Source organism: Alosa sapidissima, chromosome 13 (assembly GCF_018492685.1).
Source record: "Alosa sapidissima isolate fAloSap1 chromosome 13, fAloSap1.pri, whole genome shotgun sequence".
NCBI lineage: Eukaryota > Metazoa > Chordata > Actinopteri > Clupeiformes > Clupeidae > Alosa > Alosa sapidissima.
The window spans coordinates 1,075,266-1,098,761 of NC_055969.1; the positions used below are offsets into that span (position 1 = coordinate 1,075,266).

General features: G+C 39.5%; 1 protein-coding gene across 4 annotated transcripts in view; it reads right to left on the bottom strand.

Moving 5' to 3' along the window:
• Positions 1 to 23,496, bottom strand: part of ap3b1a (adaptor related protein complex 3 subunit beta 1a) — a 131,486-nt gene that overhangs the window by 3,311 nt on the left and 104,679 nt on the right. For 3 of the 4 annotated variants that reach the window (XM_042058536.1, XM_042058537.1, XM_042058539.1), the window contains one exon: positions 10,679 to 10,776. In XM_042058536.1, coding sequence (XP_041914470.1) covers positions 10,679 to 10,776 — 98 coding nt within the window. Of the gene's footprint in view, positions 1 to 4,266; positions 4,328 to 10,678; positions 10,777 to 23,496 lie in introns of all 4 variants that reach the window. The other variant, XM_042058538.1, reaches the window with a different exon arrangement.

Below are 23,496 nucleotides of genomic sequence, written 5' to 3' on the forward strand. Positions count from 1 at the left end.
GATTTCCCCCCATCTGGCAACACTGGCCACGTAAGCTGCTCAGTCCATTGCGGATTTTGCAAGTGTAGTCCAAATACAAACTTTTGCAAATGTATTGTGTTTTGCTTGGCGAAATTGCTAGCCAATTTTTATCATACATTTCAAACACTTATACACCACATTTCTTTGTTTCAGTTTAACCTAATTCCCACATTTCCTCCTTCGAGTTTAATATTGTTTTGTTAGACCGTTCGCTCGTTTGTTCATCCATTCAGAAGGCTAGGCTAGTGTCGTAGCAAACTGCACACGATGGCAGACAATTCTATTATGGTCAACCTGAGGAGAAACTAAGAATTAAACAGCAGATCAACACCTAAGATTGCTTTAGTGCGAAAGATAGGGCAAAGTAACAGGTCTCTTCAGCTCTCCTGGTATGACAAAGTTAGCTAGCTGACTAGAATTGCAGTATATTTAATAAATAGTAGGCTACAATGTTGGAGGTGTATGTGGAACCCAACATAGGCTATATTTGTCTGCTGAATATATTTCTGCATATAATTAAAGTGGCCAATATTGAATATTTACTTATATTTTGAAATATATTTATTAAATACAGGGCAATGTATTTATTTAACATAGATGGAAATATGTTTATTTAGCATAGATCTTCTTAAACTGGAATATGTGAATGTTATTTTTCTGTATGGGATGGCCATGCTTCTTGAAACCATCTCATGGATGTGTTGTTTGGTCAAAGGTGGGGTTTGGAGATCTGTCTAAGAATCCTTACACCAAACAACTTTGGCAAGATTTGGGAAAGATTCTTGAAAGATTTGGTTGGTGTAAGGTGACCATAACTTATGCAAGTGCAAGATTAAGTTGCATGGGCAGGATTTTGATGACGAGACAAGTACTTCCAGAGGAGGCCTTCCAAAGTGTCCTGAAAAGTTATGGCCATCACTTTGATTCAGACACTGAGGTCTGAACTGTATTCAGATCAGGACTTGCAGGGTAACAGGGGGCAAAGCTGTGTGATTACTTGGTGTTCTCTAAAGACAAGGAGTTGGACAGTGCAATGCCTCAGCTTTACAAACTGTTGTCATTAGTGGCAACAATTAGAGCTACATTTGCAGGTGTAGAAAGGAGCTTCTCCTGTTTAAAGCGGCTCAAGTCCTACACCCACTCTGCTGGCCATTGAGAGGAGCATGTTCTTGAACAGGAACGTACATATAAATAAATGGACAATTTTTATGATGTAGGCCGAAAATGAGCTACCTCTCTTTAAAAGACCAGCAGCCGCCACTGCTATCATTACACATACAGTAACCATTTTAGTGATAGTGGTGGTGTTCATCCTTCTGTACAGTTCCCCTTCAGGAATATACTAAAATATATATGTGTTTTTTTTATCGACTTTTATGACTCGTTTTGAATCGCCTTTGGAAGAAATGTCACGAGAATGAACAGCGGGAACACCAGTCGGGTAAACTTGCGTTCATTTTGATATCAACATGCCATCTCTCTAGCGCGTGTTGCTGGCCTAGTCTAGGCCTACCTAACAGGGAAGTGAATCTCCTGATCTGTTTGCTGCTTGCTTGCCAGCCTTTCCCAGTCACAGTACTTCGCAAAGTTGTGAAATATAATCGCATATTCTGTTTTTTGAATGCGGGCGACTGGCTACAATACAACAAAAAAATAACCGCATCTTTAAATGCGTTCATAATAACAGCTCGGGATGAAACTAGCCGTTTTTCAGCAGACACATGCGAGGATCACTCTTCCCATACACGTTTAAAAGAACTAAATTGTTTTACAATATTTCAGTCAAGCTTAAGTTATAGATAGCCTACAACTGAACGTAAAGTAGCCTAATGCAGACATCCCAACCTGCAAAAAGTCATTTCAGGGAGGTATTTTTTACTCTAGAGACAAGGGTAGCCTACATTTTCCTTTTTTTGAGGCACTGACTCTGCTATGACGCTCCTATTCCTATACACTGAACTGATTGATTAAGTTCGGGAGAAAAGAGAAATTAAAGCCCGCCTACACTGAAAACTGATTGGTTGATTTAGCGAAACAGGCCAATCAGGATGCTCTCTGTCTTGGATGCGCTCAGGCACACATGCACCAACTCTCTCTCTCTCTCTCTCTCTCTCTCTCTCTCTCTCACTCTCTCTCTCTCTCTCTCTCTCTCCCGTTGTGTGCACGCTACACTCAGATGCACACGCGGTCTCGCATGCATGCTCTTGATCGCTCACTTTAGATTCCGGGAGATTTTATCTAATTTGCGGGCGTCAGGGAGCCGCTATCAATATGCGGGAGACTCCCGGAACTTCCGGGAGACTTGGGATGTCTGCTAATGTATTAACTTTGATTCGCTGTGCTGCATGGATGATAGATCGATAGATAGATAGACATCGTAAATTAGGCCTATATGAAGTATTAAAATGATTGTTTAAAATAGTCTACGTTTGAAAAAGTATTAAAATAATAATAGAATAATAGCACAACCAGACCCTAACAAAAAAAAATAACTGCATTACTTCAAGTGTCTAACTGCAGATTTCTGAGTATGAAAACTGCAGTTTTGGAGAAAATATTTGCAGTTCATATGCAGGAAATGCAGTATTTAGATGCAAAAAACGGCATTGTACTGCACTTTACTACAGAAATGCAGTATTTTGGACATTTAAATACTATACTGCACTGTAGCCTAATTGTAGTATAAATTAACTGTACTATTTTTTGCAAGGGGATACGTACAGCAAGCATCAAAAGCAAACAGCACAGACCCTGAAACTGAGCATTTATTGCTGTGAAAGTGATTCACACACAATTGTTTCTTTCTCCTAGTCCTTTATAGGGAAAATCACTATATTTGGTAACTTTCCATTTTAAGGTTTATTAAAATGTTATTTATTAAAATGTTATTTAATAAAATGTCTACCCCGCCCCCCCCCCCAAAAAAAAAAAAACAATCGTGATACAAACCGAATCGTGAGGTTGGTGTATCGTTACAGCCCTACAAGACATTCATGTAGGCGAACAAATAAATAAATGCAGTATATGTAGCCTTGTCTAATACAGTCTATTACAATGGGAAGCGTCTGGAAAGTAGCCTAAGGAACCCTTCATCCTCTCTCACGGATCAAAATGAAAATCAATGGTTCTGTATCATTCTCGTGGGGCTACATGCCAAGCAAGTTTCGTGCAGCCCCGTCTCAATGTCCAGGAAGTTGTTGACACAAAATTACTGAAGGGAAAAAAAAAAAAAACGGAAAAAAAAATCTCTAAACTTACATGACTGCCGCTTCGCTGGCATGGCGGTCATAAAAGATAAGGGAAATAACTTAAAATTGACCCAATAGGCGGGTCAATATATGAAAAAAAAAAAAAAACTAACCTCAAAAAAATTGATACAAAAGGTTTTTCAACTGATTATGATACCTTTAGATGTACTTAATAACATATTAAAAATCTAGTAAAATCTGACCCCAGTAAAGGGGTCATTTTCAAGATGGCGTCCAAGATGGCCACCAGAAGCTAATTTAGGATATCTGAAGCATTATTCAGCCTAGGAAAGTGTATTTCGTGTTTAATCAGATTAAGAGGTCACTGAATCATATATGTCACACAATCCTTCATTAAATCATGCCACCCTAAAAAGATGGTTGTGGCTTAACAAAAGCCATGAATTAATTATAATCTATTGAATTGTAATTAGTCCCTCCTTTTCCACAACTTTCCAACCATGCTGCCAATTCAGTCTACTTAAACCATAGAGAACGATAGATATCATTTCATTCTACTTTTTTTTCACAACTTTCTGTCAGTTCAGTCACATACATACGACAGACTATTAGGGTGACACATGAAGAAAACAAATATTTTTGCCATGATGAGAAGCCAAACCCAACATGTCGTTTAAAGTCGACATGTCAATATTAAACACATTTTTAGAATGAAGTTGAAATATCATGTCAACTTTAATCTCTAGGATCTTTGGTGTCAGCAAAAGACAGCATTCCAGAAGAGGATATTTTGTCCTTCAGTCATGTGCCAATGCCTTCACTACTCCCAATCAGACAACAGAGATGATTGGTGAATTAAGATACCAAGTGATGGCTGTACTTTTTGGTGGGAAGTCCACAGACTCTCTTACAACATTACGGCACAACACCCTCAGTAGTAAGGTTGTCTTTGCATTATTATTTGTAACTCTAGAACGTCTCCCTCCAACTGAATCTGCTAGTAAGCTTCACAGCTTTTGAAAGTTATCCGCTGTACCTGTGCATTTCTGCAAGACACTCTTCTGTTAATGTAGATATGGATTACGCTTCACTGCTGCCTGTGGAACATGTCAAAATGAACAATGTGACAATCTGCACAACTTCCTTTCAGAGGACTGGAGGATGATGGATGATGAATAATGATAGTCATTATTTTTGATATACTAATAAATATAGTTTAAGATTAAGTTTAATTAGCTCCCCCCTAATGATAGATGACAACATGTATTTGATGCACACAAGTATATAATAGATAGATAGACAGATAGATAGATAGATACTTTATTGATCCCCAAGGGGAAATTCAAGTAATGCATGCCTATGCATGGGTTATGGTTCACTAAAGTCATAGAACAGCCAGAACTATATATATTCTAAAAGCATATACCCTGTACATGAAATATAACATCAATCAACTTATGTTCCCATCTTCCACCACACTTTGCATAATACATACTCTATTCTGTATAGGCGGATCTAGTGTACAGCTGATACATTTTGGTATGTACAGTCCAGGGGAAACAAATTAAACATCCTAAACTATATATTTTCCGAAAGCATATAACCTGTAGATGAGATATAACACCAGTTAAGACATGTCCCATCTTCCTCCATGCCATGCACAATGCATTGCCCTCTATTCTGTATAGGCAAATCTAGTGTAAAGGGGATACATTTTAGCCTATATTGTCCAGGCAAAACAGATTAATCACCCTAAACTACATATTTTCTGAAAGCATTTAACCTGCAGATGAGATATAACACCAGTTAAGACATGTCTTATCTTCCTTCATGCCATGAAGATGGTTCATAATCCTGTATTTAATTTGCTCTGTATTAAAACGCATTGATTTTAATATATGGCTGAAAAAGGTAGAGCATTGAAACAATATTCTTGTTTAATATGACCACAATTTCACCCCTGTAGGCTGAATAGTAATTGAGATATAGCCATTTTAACCTCTTGACAGCCATTTTGGCGGCCATTTTGAAAATTATATCCATATAAGAACCTTTTGTATCAATTTTTTTGACGTTAACCCTATATCGACCCGCCTACAAGTAGTGATGAGCTACAAAGTATGAGTAAGAAAGGACCATGTGTTTTCAGACTCCAGCCACTTGAAACAATGTTGAAGCACTACAGTGGGCAGTGCTTCGACTTGGCCAGCTTCCCTCGCGGTCTGCGCGCGGCATCACGCGGAATCACGCAGCATCACGCGACTTTAATTTGTATTTTTCCAGTGACGCTGCAACAACCGGTAGATGGCTCAAGTGAGCAGGGTGTCTCGTAAAAAGAAATGGAGCTGGAAAACCCTACACAGACTTCACTACAGACTTTAGCAGACTGGTTTAGAAATAATTTAATAGCCAGAAATATGCCTGCCCTGCCCTAATAAAGAAATATTTGGTTAACGGCGAGTGAATCCCGTTTGCAGCCGTAGAAGAAACGCAGGACAAATTAAACATTCTGGTTTTCTCCGAGTGCAACGATGATAGACAGACATCATTTGGACAAAATATAGAGCAAATTAACCTCCGTTGCTCAGCCAAATGCCTTCCTGTTACGTCCTGTTATCACGGAGTTACAGGCGATAAACTATTTTTGATGGTCACAAGTTTATTTCATTATATTTATATATTTCAGTATATTTTTTTGATTATTAAAGAGTGTTTTTCATTTAAAGGCTTGACTTTGTGCTTATTCAGAAGAGCATTTAGTGCTCTCCCCAATCCCAGACGTTCACATTGCATGTTTGTTTGTAATGGATGCAACCGCGAGATACGCTCGTCATAGGCGCCGATACCGTGGGTGCTCCGTCTCTCGGGCACCCACTGAAAACATCGAGCACCCACGTGTGCCAGCTTACAGTCCCGGCTAAATTTACATTAATTTAAAATCAAACATCGCAGTTTATGTTAAATTCAGCATCTCTCATAATGTCAATGGATATGTATAAGTATATATAAAGTATATATACTTTTTTGATCCTGTGAGGGAAATTTGGTCTCTGCATTTATCCCAATCCGTGAATTAGTGAAACACACACAACACACAGTGTACACACAGTGAGGTGAAGCACACACTAATCCCGGCGCAGTGCTGCTGCACTAAGCTGCCTGCATCAACAGCGGCGCTTGGGGAGCAGTGAGGGGTTAGGTGCCTTGCTCAAGGGCACTTCAGCCGTGCCTACTGGTCGGGGTTCGAACCAGCAACCCTCCGGTAACAGGTCCGAAGTGCTAACCAGTAGGCCATGGCTGCCTCAAATGTTGCTGTCAATTCCCTACTCCATATACTAACCACCAATTCCTGACACTTCCCACCTGAAGAATTAACGCAAGGCTTTGTCGGGTCTTCAGCCCCGAATGTTTAAAATGTATATAGCCCTGAATATCATTTTAAAAGTAGTCTGACAAAGCTTATTGTTTTGTGACACAGCTAAACACTGGTACCTCATAGAACGTCTATAACATAGCCTAGGTGGTCGCAACTCACAAAAGTAAAGCAGATAGAAAGAACTCATGCAAATCTAGCCTACAACACGCAGACAGCTTCATGCGCAGGGGAGAGAGCGCGCGCACAGGTGCTTTATGATTGTTGGCTTCTGATGGTATCTTGCTAATTCACTGAACTGCATTAGGTGACACAAATGGTATTGCCTTTATCTTATAACTCCTTGTCTGAGCGTCTACCAGGCCTATGTTTTTTAAAGCTCAGATGTTCCCTGACAAAGACATTCGAAAATTAAGAATGTTTATTGACTTAAACAAAATTTACTATTAAAAAAATACTCATTTTTGCAAACTCCCTTCATTCAACCCTTGAAGACATCGCGGTCTGGTGTGCTATGTAGATCGTTTCTCGTACCATTTAATTTCTCAGAATTTAGGTCTACTAGGCCTACAATAACGTCATCACCAAATACATCTTTTATTTTTAGTTGATCAACCACAAAGAGTAGCATAGGCCTACTGTGCACAGTGCACTGACGACTGTAGCAGCCCAAGGTAACCAGTTGTTGTAGATGAGAGGCAACCCCTTGTTTCAGATAGCCTGGACAACATGTTACCTGGGTGTTGCCTACGTTATTAATTAATGTTAGCCTACAATAGTTAATTGATTCGCGTAACATATTAGTTGGCTCAAAGAGTAGGGAATCAGGATGGAGAGAGTCACGCGTGTGTTGCTTTTGTTGGATCGAATCCAGTTTAATGCTAGTTTTCAAAACATATATTTTTTACATGTCTTTTGTCCGAGTGGCTGTAATGCAGCCGAGCGCTCATGGCATATGAAAAGCGACTTCAAACCGCCTAAAACAACTTGTTTGTGAATGTCTGACAACTGCTGCAGCGCATGCAAGGAAACCAGTAGATGGAGAAACCAGAAGGCACACAACACCGGAACGATTTTAAGGCTATTTCGCATAGGCTACTCAATGGTGCTATTTCACACGCATTATAGCGACCCCCACTCACCGGGATTAGATGGAAGGTGTTAATAGACGATTGGCGTAGCCTACAGTGGATAGGGCTGTCAAAATTGCTCAAAAATGACGTTCGAATATCCTCTCTAAAATAAACACATGTATTCGAATATATTGGAATATCTAGGCTATATTATTTGCGCATTATGTCAGTGACGCGCATCATGTCATCTGTTTTTAACTTTTTGTATGGTTATTGCTTGACAGGGGGGATCCCAAGCAGCTTTCAGCCATAAGGCATTTCCTAATTCACCCTACACTGATATTCAAAATGTTGAAACTATTTCGGCATAGCCTATAAGCAGTTTAATTAAATGTAATGTTAGTTGTAAACAAACGGGCTACTTGGTGAGGCTTGGCCTCACAGATAGGCTTTTTAACTGACCACTCGATTCACGTTGGCTGGGGGGCAGGGGGGTCCATCAGACATTTGTTCCCAAGGGTCTATGAATTGTTAATCCGGCCCTGTCCCCAACGAACGCAACTTTCCACCTCCTGAGACAGCTTAAAAGAAGTCTAGAGGACTCCTAACTCACTAAGACCTACTTACTGTAGGCTGCGCAAACCACAGGCCTTTTTTTTGGGCAAGCCTGCATTCTAGGCAGGCCTTCTGTTGAAGAATTTTATATAAATACTGCGCTAACAGTAATCCTCCTACCCCCGCTACCATAGCTGTGGATAGTGTGGCATGCTCACGCTTTATGTCTCCTTCTTGCAAACTAGGCCTATAGCCCAACCATTTACGTCTTCAAAAAATAACAACTTGCCAACTTGCCTTCATATCTTTGGGCTTCATTCAGCATTTTGTTCTTCCACTGGAAATGACTCTTCTACATTTGCTGCCTGCTGCATCCTTTCTGTTTGTATTGTTTAGAAAATGTTTGACGTCTTGAGTTAATGCATTAAACATTGTTTGCTGGTAACCAGCCACAAATAGCCTACAGATTCTTGCGTGTGTACATTCTCTATTCTCTCCAAAATGTGCCCATTCTATAGGCTGGCCAAGTGCGTAATTCTGCGGCATAAAGCAGATGTATTTGTTTATTGTACAGAAAAATAAAAATAACCTGTCAAGCAGTCAATTGACTACATTGCAGTCAATAAGTAGGGCAAATTACAAAACCAAAACGTGGGACATAGTTGTCTAAGCCTTTGCTGTGAGGCCAAACCCATGAACAAAGACGCATTGATATCTGCAATAGAGTTTTTTTTGGCGAAACAAGCTCACAGCCGAACGAGTCATAGCACTGAAGGGAGAGGCAACTGGCATGTGATCTCCCCACGGGCCAATGGATGTACAAGTTTTCTCCTGTGGCTACGATATTTAATCCAGTGTTTTGTCAAGTTTCAAAATGCTATTCGTTTTAACGAATTTTTATGATGGATAGGGTACTATCTTAATTGCTTTATACTCAATACTTGACCAATGGCTATTGCATCTGTCTATTGAAAGTGAGAATGTGGCATGTGATCTACTGTGTAGGCTTCATAAAATAAAATAAACAGATCGCTAATGGCCTACAAGCTGATCTGAGGTGCGTTTCCCGTACAACTACGGGAACAACCCGTACGGAGGTTAGCTTTTTACTAACAGGATGCATCGTTCAAGTAACCAACATGTAAGTTATGACTGTTTCCCAAAACTGTCGTACTTACATAGTACTGTAAGTTTGGACCATGATAGTTTCCAAACTTCAGTAGTCTGGACTAAGGTGGTTAATGACGTTTAGTAGCACGTGAACGGGCACCTGCACATACTTCTGTGGCGCATTGCGTTAAGGCCGGCAGATGACAGCCGCCGTTGCACAGCAGTTACTGGTCCCCTGTCCAAGAGTTCGAATCTGGGTTACGTTGTTTACCTAAGTTTATCTTTTGTGCAGATCATATTATCAAAATCAGAATCAGCCTTCTTGGCTTGGTTTGCGTAAACTAACAAGGACCCCCCCCCCCCCCCATATTCTCAGATGACTCGTCAAAAAGTGTGCACCACCTTATTATTATCTCCAGGTGTGTGACTTTTACTTAACGTGCACATGGCTGCAAATTGACTTTTAATTTATGTATTTTCTGCCTTGGGCATTTTAAAATATGAATGTATGGTGGTTAGAAGTATAAATATCAATTAGAAACCTAAATATATTTATAATTTATAACAAATAACTGGCGTCAGTGACGTCTTAGACATGAAGATCCCTGGAACTATGCTTCTACTAGCATTCTACTAGTAACTACACAACTTTATGATAGTGGTTGCGAACGTTCGTTGCTACTATGGTTTTTGGAAACAGTAACGTAGTGTAACGATGGATTGGACTATGTAAGTTCCAAATATGAATGCAATTCTGCGGCATAAAGCAGATGTATTTGTTTATCGTACAGAAAAATAAAAATGACATGTCAAGCAGTCAATTGACTACATTGCAGTCAAGAAGTAGGGCAAATTTATTTACGAAACCAAAACGTGGGTCATAGTTGTCTAAGCCTCTATAGCTTAACCTGTTAAAAACGTCGCAGAAGCCTACCCAAGGCTACAGATTAACTCTGAACAGTTATTTCTCTACTGGCTCAATTATCACACCACTATTTTGATTTGCATAGTTGCGTTACCCCAACACTGACAATAATGTAGACAGCAAATTTCAATTTCGATTTTCGTTACCACCGTGTAGTCAAGCCTTAAGCCATACCCAAGTAGCCTAAATCGAGGTAAATCGAGCTTTTTCAGAAGGGGCGGCAGGCAGAGCGATGTACAGTGGCAGAGCGATGCACAGTGGCTGAAAGTGGTACTAAAGCTTCACGCAGCTTCACGCCTCGTAATGCGCGACTGAAGTGGCCATTTGAAAGCGATGCCCACTGTATATACATTAGAGCTTTGTGTACAAATAGATACTTTATTAATTTAGGAATGGATGACTGTGATCTCACCTTGTTCTTTTTGAAAGTCCTGCTCAGTCATAGTAACAGGCAGTAACAGCTCTCCCACAGCTGGCTGAATAGAGACACTGAACTTGTCATCTTTTGTGCTGCAAAAGATAATTCCATCATAAATCACACAGATTTGTAATGTAATGTGATTATTTCTGCATTACCACCAGGCACATTGGTGTGAGTAATTAGCAGGCATCTAGGAGCAGTGGTAATATCCCTTACACTCGGTCGCCCGTGTTAGATTACTATCCACCAAGTCAGTGTTGCTTTGTATAAAAGTATCTGCTAAATACCAGTCAACTTAATAAACAATGTTATTCATACCTAGCCAGCATATTCATTCATGTTTACTTAAATTACATAATCAGTGTTTACACTTTTAAACACGCCACTTACAGTACATTGGCACCTTTATTATTACTTACATATTATTAGCACCTTTGGTAAAGTTGACTAAAAACAGGTATAAAATAATGTTTTGGTGATTGATTGTACTCTCACAATGAAAACAATGAGGAAAAAATCCACTCTCAAAGGGAAGCAAACTTATTCTGAGAAAAAGGAAAATCTCATAAAGAAATAAATATGTTTTAACAAAAACACGTTGCTTACAATTACTGGCACCCTTAATAAATCTTACATACAAAACGTAACAGAAGCATTTTCCTATTTAATTTCAACTTATTGAAGTTAATCAGAGTGTCTGTGAACTTGCAGAAGTAGTTTGTGACACTCTTCTTCAATAAGGTATGAAAATAAAGAAACACAGAGGCTAAATCCTCTAGTCATTTTTCAACATAGGAAAGACAAGAGAATACACTAAATTTACAATCTATACAAACAAGGCACTTTGTTGAAAATGCCTATATTTACAGTTACAACAATGATTACATTTTCTAATCAACTGGAAATGTGACAAACTTTGGACAAAGACCCATGGTTATCTTGCCCCCATGTACAGTATGGAGGATGGTAAGATTGGTCCTTATGGAATTTTTTGCCATTGTTGGAGAGTTGCTGAAAAAGGTATCAGTCGCGCGAAAAATCTTCAAAAGTGACCTCACTGCTAATAGATTATTTAGAGGGGATGCCAGGTAAAAGCCTGTCCAGTCATTTAATTACCAATGAAAATAGCAGGAGTTACTGAATAGTACAGTGACTTTGACTTTGAAGTGTGGTCTATTGTCAGATTAAATAAAAATTACCTTCTTTAGCTAGAAACACTTTAGGTGTGTTTGGCGTACATAGAAGAATGACTATACTGAAAAAGAACCACATGCTTAATGAGAATTATGGTGGAGGGGCTGTGCTATTGTGGGGCTGTTTTTATTCCCAAAGGCCTGGGAATTTAATTAAGGTGCATGGTATCATGAACACCAAGAAAAACCTGAAAATTTTCAAAGGAAATGTGTCAATCTCTGCCAAGACACTAAAATTGGTCATGATTGGATCATTCATTAGGTCAACGAACCTAAACAAATGTCAAGATCAAAACAAATATGGTTTACTGAACACAAAATCAAGCTTCGGCTATAACAGTGGGGTGAGTCAAAGAGAAGAATGCACAAGTCTGGACCTAGGAATCTGGACAATCTGGGGAGATTTTGTAAAGACAAACAGTCTTAAATCCCTTGCTTTGTATTCTCCAACTTTATGGGGTGGCACAGGATATATATATATATAAATATTACAACCTGTTTTATTGGCAAAGGGAGGCTTAATGAGGTATTACAAGCAGAGGCGCCAATAATTGTGAGTGATGTGTTTTTGTTAAAAATATTTATTCCTTTATGAGATTTTACTTTTTCTCAAAATAAATTTGCTTTTCTTCGTTGTGAGATTACAATAAATCACCAACCAATTATTTTTATACCGGTTTTTAGTCAACTTTAGCAGAGGTGCCAATAATTCTGGAGGGTACTGTATATGTTTTATATGTATTACCAAGATGAATGTGTATTTAAATTGGCTTATTTATATAGTAGAAATGTGGAGTCATCATTGAAGTCAGTGCCTTCTTGACCGAGAAAAAGCCAAAAATGTATTTTTGGCTCATGTGGATGAAAGCCAACAACTCCCAGCACTCCCTGCCCTTCACTGCCCTACCAAGCCATTCCTCCAGGAGGTAGCCTAGGCCTAGGTCAGGGTCAGGTTAAGGTCATCTGGGGCCCGGGGCAGAGGCCTCCCCGAGAATATTACTATTATTATTATTATTATCAATATACATAAGACAGAGAGAGAGAGGCAATTAAATTATGACAGATAATATAAAAATGAAATTTGCATTTATATTGTGGAACTGTTAACCAACATACAATTGTACCAACATACAAAAAACAAGTAGCCTACAAACATGGGGCAATGCACAAAAAAAAAAAAAAAATCAACCATGAAATATAATATTATTACCATCAATGAATTACTTAAACTAAGGCTTGAAAAAAAACTGCCAGTGGTACCCAGGTCAGCCTAAAATGTGGAACTCCCCAAATCTGAACTCATGAAACATTGTAGCCTAGAGTTTGGCTCTAGCCAGCCACGTCAGAATTGAAACACGCAGTCTAGCGCACACACACACAGCCCAGCCACATCAAATACAAACAAGGGGGTGTTGAAGCCGATAACGGTAACGTTGTTAGGGACAGGGGTGGACGTGGACTTATCACTATTTTGATCCTCGTTTTGAAAAAAAAAGTGGACAAGGCGCCTGCAGGAATAAATGCGATGGTATACACCAGGGGTCTCAAACACCCGGCCCGCGACGTATGTCAAAATAATAATGTAATCCGGCCCTTGAGACTATTTTTAATTGCGACAAACAACGATACTGATTAAAATCGACGATAGTTCCAAGTACGGTGACAAATCTCATTTGTACTCTGCTCCACTATGTGCTAGACATCCAGAGCTTCATTCAAACCCAAAATCGCTGCGCAAAGTTTTCAGGAAATACTTGTATTAGGCTACACGCGAGAAACACAAAGACGTGCATTTGTAATGACGCGGAAGCGATGCAGGCCATAGTGTTGCATAAATTGAAGCAGAAATTAAGTAGAAATAGGCCTACACCAAATGTTGAAAAACATTTACGTGTGATGAAGTCTAGGTAGGCTATGTTATTCACCTATTCTAAATCTGAAGAAGAGGCTATCCTTTTGGAGATTATGATCCATCGTCTATTGAATGGAGGTGCGTCTGCGTGTAGCCTATACGACGGTGTCCACTAAGCATACCATGCTTATTTCGACCCTCTGCCCAAAATAGCTTGGAGGTTGCAGTGGTAATCGTGATGATAGTGTCCGTAATGGACGTGGTACAGACAGCAGGGCTAGTAGAAATAGCGCTCTAAACTACAAAGTCACCGGCAATATGATGCGAACTTCTGGGTACTGAGATTACCCGCGATAGGAACTGATTTGACCAGAATACTTTATTTTAGGCCTTGTGGTTTAGAAACCATATACATCTTAGGTGTTGGTATACATCTTAGATGTTTTCCTGTTAATGTGTTATGTGGGTAATATGAAAAAAGGAAAGTAAACCTGCTCAAATATGTTCATCCAGTATTTACTGAAAGGTGCATAATTTGAGGTGCTTGCCATCCAGTGGCAAATTAGATGGGTAAATTTACCCCCTTCATCAACTTTTGTTTTACTCAAAGATTTTTACATTTACAGTAGGACTTTATCTCTGACCACTTTCAAGCCATGGCCTTTTGAAATTTTGATATAAAAATCCAATGGTGTTGCTTTCTTATAGTTTGCCAGGTTTAAAAATGTTAAAATATTTTTATTTATAAGCTATGGTTGCTAGCACAGGTGTCTAAAACTAGATAAAAACACTTGCACTTTCTGTTTGCAGTTGTGTGTGGTATTTGAAAAAAAGAACATTGCATTTTCAGAAATAGCCGGCCCTACAATCAGATGACGTTGGCAGAATTGGCCCCCAGCTCATTTGAGTTTGAGACCCCTGGTATACACACACCCACCTAACTTTCAACGCTTTGATAATATTTGTCCCGGTTAGGTTCCTGCATTGGTCAGTTAAAAAGTAGTCTACATAGGCTAATGACATCCACATGCAATATCTTAACAACAACAACGCCTAACAACGACCTATTTGTTTGGACAACTTTGTATAGCCCTATAAAGGCTAAAGTTACCTTTAGGTTTGTTCTAGTGAAGGCTACGTTCACGTATGGCTTTAAACAGCGGTAATGCTAGCCATTTTGACAAGCACAATAATCTTGCCTACCTTGTGCTTGCGGCTTGCCCATTTGAAATAACTCCTTTCGCTTTGCTGTCTCTATCCTTTCTGTTTTCGTTGTTTTAAAAACGTGTTATATCCATGATGAGTCTCGAGTTAATTAATTAGCTTATAACATTGTGTGCTGATAACCAGCATAGATAGTAATAGAAAACAACAAGCTAGCCGACAACTTCTGTAGCATGCGTATGTAGGCTCTCCTGTTCAAACAAAAGGTGCGCGCGTGCATAGTTCTGCATTAAGTTGATTTTGATAACGTGTTTACAAACTTACTTTACAGAAAATTGTAAATAGCCTACGGTCATGCAGTTAATGGAATACTGTGCAGAGTTGGGAAGTTATGGTAGTCTAGGCCTATTTGGTGTGAACACACACACACAGGGGCAATTCTCTCTCGAGTAGCCTGATGATACGCACATCACACCGTGGTTTTGGCGCGCCTTACTGAGAACGTCTGGCTGCCGCTCTCTTTTTTCGAGCTCCGCTTTCATATTTACTAATTGTCTCATGCGAAGCCATTGTTGTCTGTGATTGCATGCATTGATAAGGGGAAAGACAGGTGACGATAAGACATTTGTTTTCTTTTTTAAATGTCCCGCGCTGGGGCCCGGGCAGCAGCCCCTTTGCCCAATGCACAAACGCGGCCCTGGCCTAGGCTAGCACACAGAGGGACTCATTAATGTAACATTTTGGCATTAATAAGGATTGTAAAATTAAAACGATCATTGTTTTTTGTTGCACTCAAATCTTGTGGCCATATATCAAAGGTCCTGTTTCTCATATGGAAGTTTTCAAAAATCGCTATTTTGAATGCGAACATTACCAGCACATCATTATTGCCTATTTCCAAGAAAATCACGCATTTGACATATTTCCATGTCAGATGGCCCGCGAATTGACAGCATAGGTTAGCATATCCAACATTTAACTGATGTCCAGCAGCGACGAAATGTGCTATGCCTAGGCTATAGAGTGTCCCAGTGACGCCACTTCCATTTGCCTCCATGGGACCTATCCAAAGATCCTTGATTACTAGCTCCGCTTTAACCCTCTCTGACCTATCTTTCAAAACATTTTGAACGCCAGTCTATGGCGAAAAATAAATGATTTTCTGGTCCCGGTTGACTTGTGCCTTGAATTACCCATATGATGTTTGTCCATTTTAAAGACAATTTTTCATGTAAAGACATTTGCAGTTTGTTTCGTAACTATTGAATTACAACATTGTGAAAGATCGTAATTCCAACGACTACAAACCCATTAGTCGCGCTAGTGACGTTAGCTCATTCACAGCCACACTAGATTGTACAAGCATACCAGCAACAGATCTTAATTGGGCTTTCCTTGCCGATGAAAATACCATGAGTCAGAGGATTAAACACATCAGGTATGTTGTATTTGTCCATAGACTGTACATTAGATACTGTTAAAGGTGCCATGTGTAAGCATTGAGGTAAAAATATCCAAAAAATGAGCTACACGCATCAAAAGAATGAGAAGAAATAAGGGCAATGATGTCATTAAAAAATGAACAAGGTATAGTGCTACAGAGATATCAACCTGAATTAGCATGCTAAATTACTAGCCACAGCCCGACAGGTGTCATAATACCAGTTTCGGCCATGGGGTATGCGGGCAACATAACCACCAGCCAAACTGCATTACACGTTTCTCGGTTGTTACTCTAGGGTAGACCAACAACTCACTTTCTGGAGGTATACTGTCCCCATATTTTATGGAATGTGGAGTATGAATACATTTTTTGGCGGACATTACACAAGGCACCTTTAAGTGACATAGCAGGCAGCAAGATGCAACCGTTAACTAGCATAACAGCTAGCACGCTAATCTTATCGTTTCATTACGTTGGTGACGTACATCGTTCGAGACGAGAGATGTAGTCCACTGAGCGGATTCGCACAAAACCAACATAACCTTTGAAGTCTACCGAACAACAGTACTGTCTTGATGTGAAAAATTATCTTTTAAATTCACACACATCATATGTGAAATTCGTGGCACAATTCAAACTGGACCAAAAAATAATTGTTATCTCTCCATTAACTCCCGTTCATATTTTTTTGAAAGACAGGTCCCTTGTAGCGGAAGTAAAACGGAAGTCACTGGGACACTCTATTGTATAGGGAGGGAAAGTGAAAACCAGCGCCCCAAGTGGTTGCGTTCCTATTGAAGAGCAGCTTCAATGTTAAGTCCCATAGACCTATTTCAAAAAAAATATTGTGAAGCCAAATCAGCGATGTTATCCACCAAAAATATTTTTCAGTGTCTATACAGTAATAATATTCTAACTGTGAAAATGTCAGACCCTATTTTGCCTTATTTAAGAAAATCGAAATTGCTCCTCGTTTCATAAACGAACTACAAAAGAAGTCACGTGACTTTACCCTTCAACGTTACTCGGTAGCATGGTTTGTTTATTAGCCTGGTTAGCATTGACACTTAACACTTACAGCTAGCTCTTCATGTGAGTAGAACACCAGTTATCCTGACATAAAGGTTATAACCACGCGGTTTACATCACGTTCCGTTATTACAAAAATATGTTAAGCCAGTTAAGCAAATTGCGTATTGATCAGTTAGAGATTAAGCGCCCAAACATGTGACGTCACATGCAGCTGTAGTTCCTCATCACCGTGTTACGACAAAAACTCAAAACAATTCAACTGATCCTAAAAATAAGGTATGACCACTTGAAGCAATAGAGGTGACCCCAGTGCCTAACATATGGAAGGCATTACATTAAGATCCCACTGTGCACCGAGATATATTTTTTTCTAAAAAAAAAATCCCATCCACTCCGATAAACTCTAGGAACGCAACCACTAGATGGCGATGAGATTACTTTCCCTCCCTATTGTGCCCGCTACCAGTTCAGGGACAAAGAAATCCCCTGGCCGCCCCACCTCCTTCCCCTTCTCATCTTGTGTATACATGGATTTCTATGGAACGTCAAGAAAACATGCGTGCGCAACCAAGAGGCAGAAAGCACCATATACAGCATAGAGCAATGCAAAAGAGCAAAAGAATAAAATGAGTTTTTGTGCTGAAAACTGCACCAATTCGAAATCACGATGGTTAGAGAATGTTAAATATGTTCAATATCCCTAACGGAATGCATGTCTTCGCCAAAAATGACAAAATATGATGTTATATTAATAATACAAATGAACGTCAAACTTTGAAATATAGTCTGAAATGAGATGTTATTATCATTGAGACAACAGGGGTATACAAAAAAATCCGATTGTAGCTTACAGCAGCCGACTATTTAGGTTAAGTTTATAACGTTGTGGACGGCCACCAAGCGACTTCTGCCTCAAGGCTGCGCGCGCATCTAGTTTTGTTGGTAAACGGGAAACCCGTGTATGTGAGACTTGAACTTTTAATTAAAAAGAAATATATGAACCATGTCAAACTTATTACAGCTCATCCTGAGCATCAACAGTTTCTTGACAGCCGCAGTAACGATAGGCTACTGTCCGTCGGGAGCCCTGAATCGGCTGATACCCCGAACACAGACGGGCAAAACAAGACGATTGTCTTTCCCTTGTCTCTCGCCTTTGGGATCCTCCTATGTATCCAGGACCCCATGTCTATGTAAGGCGCAAAGTTATGGTGCTCTACATACTGTCGTTTCCTCAGCCGATTTCATGAGAGCACTGTAGTCTGCAGCAGTCTGCCCCAGCTCGAGTCAGCCTGGGCTCTTCCTACTAACTGACAGGCAGGTCTTGCTGCAGGCCTCCTGTTCCTCAATCATCCTCAACTGTTTCTCACTGTATTGCGCCTCGTACAGGTTCACGAGCATCGGATTCGCACACCAGATCTTCAAAATCCCCTTTTGTCATATCAGTTTTAAAACTACCATCTGCCATAGTCATTACTTATCAGCTTTCTCCACTGAGCAAGAGCCTACCCTGTTAGCTTAGCTTAAAAGAAAGATGGCGGATATTGCTTTTAGTTTCTGCAAGTGAATAGCCTAGAAATCTAGACGCGCCCCTAGGCTAGTCTAGCAACTCTCCGTTGGCTTGTGAGCTCCAGAAATCGAAACTTAATTAGGCCAATGAAATCGTGTATAGAGTCGTTAGGTGGGCTTAACATAATGATTGATGGCAGAGTTGCAACGGTTTGGCTTGAATTCCCTGCTACTTGAAAACAAATAAGATGGATGTTGCTGTTGGCGAACAGTGTGACACGAGTTAAGCTTTTATTAAAGTTGGCAAAAGTTTGAACTAGCCAACTAGCTCCGCTGGTAGTGAACGCATGGGACTCATAGCGCTGCCGCTGTCCTATTGCGTGCAGAGGGAATTTGAAAGACAACTGATTATCCCGCCCCTCGGACTGAGCACTGCGAACGGTGAGTGCCCAGACCCTACATTTTAATGTGGGTCTGGCTCGTCAGGCTAGCAAGTGAAGTTCCACCCACTGATCTGTAACAGGACTGTAGCGTTAGTGGGTCCCACCCTCTGGAAGAAAGAGGAACAAGTGTTTGTAGTCTCAACCCCTCTACAAATATATGGGACTTCCTGCTTAGAATGACGCAAAATTACTATTTTTACATCATTCTAAGCAGGAACTGCAACACTGAAATCCGTATTAACCCCCGTCTCAGGGGAAAATGAGGGAATGATGCACGATCATTCAACAATATGACTGGGTTTCTAACGATACAAAGCATAATGCAAATGGGTGAAGTGTCCCTTTAATTAACCCTTTTGTGCCCGTGCCAAACATTCCATATTTATTTTTTTTTATGACATGTTCAGCAAGTTGTGGGTTATTTAACAGAAAAAACTGAATTGGAATATCCTTGACCTTTCAAAAGTTATGATACATTTAATGATCAGTGTAAAAAAATGCAGGAAACGGGATTCAGAATGTTGACAGAATTCACATTCTCTTTCTCACCAACAACATAAAAGTATGCATAAAAAAGTAATAATGAAGTCAGACACAATGGTTTAGATTATTTGGTCTATAAGAAAAAAAATATTTGTATATATAAGCAAATGCTACAGTCAATAAGAATGACATTAAAAAAAAAACATACATTACCAGTAATACAGGAAGTAAATATACTGTATATTTATTTAAGACCATTTCTGAATAGAGATATAAAACACATTTGATTCAACGGATACAACTTCCTCATATAAATCAGTATAATATGAAAACTACATACATAACATCTCATAACAACATACAACCTCACACATATACACACAAACTCACACACACACACACACACACACACACACACACAGAGGAGGGTAGGGAAAGGTTGAACAAAGAAGAGCTATGACTCATTACGAAACGCATCCCCTTCTGCAGAATACCAAATCTGAGAGCAATTTTGTTTACCAATAAAACAAAGTCGCCTACCGTTTAGGGGTGGGCGATATGGACAAAAAATAATCTCAATATTTTTTTGTGATTTTGACGATAACGATAATTAGTCGATATCCTTTAAAAAAAAATGGTAAAAGTCTGAGTTACTTTACAGCTCATTATTTATGAATAGCATCAATACAATAATAACCAATAACCTAACCTGTGACTTTTTAACCAAATCAACCAATGCATTGTCACTATGACACATTTCCAATTTTGCCCCCACTTGTGTGTGTGGCAATGACATGGTCTAGCCAGCTACATTAGAGAAGATGACTAGGCCTAACAGTTTCCCAAGAGAAAGTCTGAAGCTGAAGTTCCTTTCAAAAACCTTTACTTAGGATTCACTGTAAAACTAAGCAGACCAACAGAGTACATCTCGGTTATTTCCTTCGATGTTTTGTTTAAAGAGAAATCATGTAGGCTAGCATTCCAAGTTACAGAATAGAAACTAATGCGTTAGCTTATGGGTAATGTATATGAGAAATCCCATAGAGATGCTAACGGTTAGCATAATCGATACACGTAGATATTTAGAGCGAAATTCAGGCAATTTACAAAAGGGTTACATGAGAAGAGTTCTTTGTTTACAACTGACTATTAAAATACTCAAAGGCAAGTGTTTTCTCTCCATATAATACCATGTAGGAAAAAATGTGACTGTCTCATCAATGCTACGTGAAGAGAAGTAGCTGCATAAAATCCCAAGTAGGCTATGTCTTGATCTCGCTACACAAAATAAACATTAGACCTGCGTGTGACAACGTGGACCCACTTGGGATCATGTGACACTTGCTCTGCTGCAACGGGGCTTCTCTTGCATACACCTCCTGGATTTAGTGAATGTATGGGGTTTCAATGCGTGATTTCGAGTGTTTTTTCCCCATAAGTAATTTAAATACTCGATAATGTAAATTTGCACATCGTTAAAAACAACAACCACGATATTATCGCAGACGATATATATCGCCCACCCCTACTACCGTTACACTCCGGGGCCATACAATCTAGTTTAGTTTTATTATTTAAGTTTTTTATAACAAAGCCAATTATTCTGCTCTGTGGCTCCTGCGTTACAGGAATATGTACTTGATGGAAAGACGACTAGTAGTTTGGAAAGACGACTAGTAGTTTGGAAAGACGACTAATAGTTTGAGCAGCTGAAGGTGAGGCTGAAATTTCGACAGAAATGCCTGCAGGCTGTCGTGATAGATTTTCTCGAAAGTTTATCTGGCTGTAGCTACCAAACCTAGGTTCAACACCTGATTCTTCTGCATTGTGCTGTCAAACTTGAAATAATAAGAAACTACTGACAACGGCAATGACCACAAAGTGGAGAAAAAGTGTTTTCCGCCACATCTGTGTTTATTGGAGTACACAATGTGTCACAATTTGGTCAACACCCCCCAACATATTTGTTGTAATCACTTACCACAATAGGCTGACTTAACAGGTTTTTTTTGTCCCAAACTGAATTGTTCTTCACTAGTCTACATAAGGGATCGACCGATATATCGGCCTTTTGTTACTTGTTTAGAGCCGTTTGCTAACGATATCATTATCAATCCAGTTTAATGGTGGTTCGTCAGCTACCAAACAGAAGGTTGTGTGTGCGTCTGGTCTGTCTCACTCAGTGGGACACACGCATCACAGCGATATGAGAGTGCTGCGCTACCTGAATGAGAGATTTTAAAACTTTGAGAGATACGTTTTTATACCTTTTGACGTTGATGCCGTTTAGAACAGAAACATCTGACACCACGTTATTTCCACGTTATTTTCCTCTGCTGATTTATGTTCTGTGGTTGACAAATCTGGCAGCTTTTTTTTTGAAAAATATAGACATAGAAAAATTGAAACCATGCAGTCTAAAATGACAAATCAAGCACTTTATTTCAATAGCTACTTTTCATGCTTATTGTTTTCTTAAATTATTTAAATGTGTTGACAAAGGACATTTTGTGATGACTTGAATTATGTCTTATAATATGTCAGCAAGCAATGCATCATCAAGGCTGTGTTGTAAGATGTTGATGAAAGCATTTTGCACAGTTAACCATATCCAGTGCACCCATCCATAACTTCAATAAATGTTCCTTTTTTAAATTGAGACTTATAACATTTGTTATCATCATTTGTGTAATTATGTGTCATTTGTATGATGTAAATTGAGGGAGCAAAATAAAAGCAGTATCGGCTCCAAATATCGGCTCAAGAAAATCGGCAGCCTGTATCGGTCATCGGCTAAGGCTGATGGAAAAAAATCGGTATCGGTACTAAAAAATCCATATCGGTCGATCCCTAGTCTACATGCATCAGTCGAATCATTCGCACCGGTTACCGCACGTGTCCAATATAGTCCAAGTGCCCTTCCACTGTACTGCCAAGACTTTGCCCTCTATTCTACGCCACCTCATGGCCCCATGACATTATTTTTGAGGTGGTCTATCAAATAACGCAGTTTCCTAAGACGATCTTGATTGTTTTCTGTAGCTGGATCTACTACATGCAGAACAGCAAACAAAGCCTTAAAACGATAACGCGACATAAACAATGTGGCCCATGATCACTGCAGAGACTTGGTTCCCCAGTAGCAATGGATATTATGGAAGGAAGTGAACCCAATGTTGATCAATCCCAGAAAGCAGTGAAACTATTCTGGGGTCTCTTCGTTCCATGCCCATGCACTGTTTGCATATGACGGCCTACTAAGCAAAGTAAAACAACATAAAAAGTCTATTTCATACAGTGTTTTAGTGGCAGTCTGCACCTCCCTACGTACGCCACCTAAATCTATACCTTCTTCCTCTATCCAGTCATGGTCTTCAGCATTGTGAGCGCAAGCTCATCAGCAGTCTCCCTTCTTTACCTCTTCCTCTTCAGCCTTGCAAGAAGGTCTGCATAGGTATTGTCATTCTCCATCTGGAACAGCAAAATCATACAATACCTTTACAAAAAATAAAAATCACAAAACTACAGATGCGTGCGTGTATGCACATACACACACAAGTAGCAGCCTAAACTAATGAAGCATTCAACTCAAAATATATGTAAGTATGAAAAGTAATTTTACTACACATGGGTTTAGCTACCCTAAATCTGATTGCCTGGCTGGCATCAAGATAAATACAGATTACATT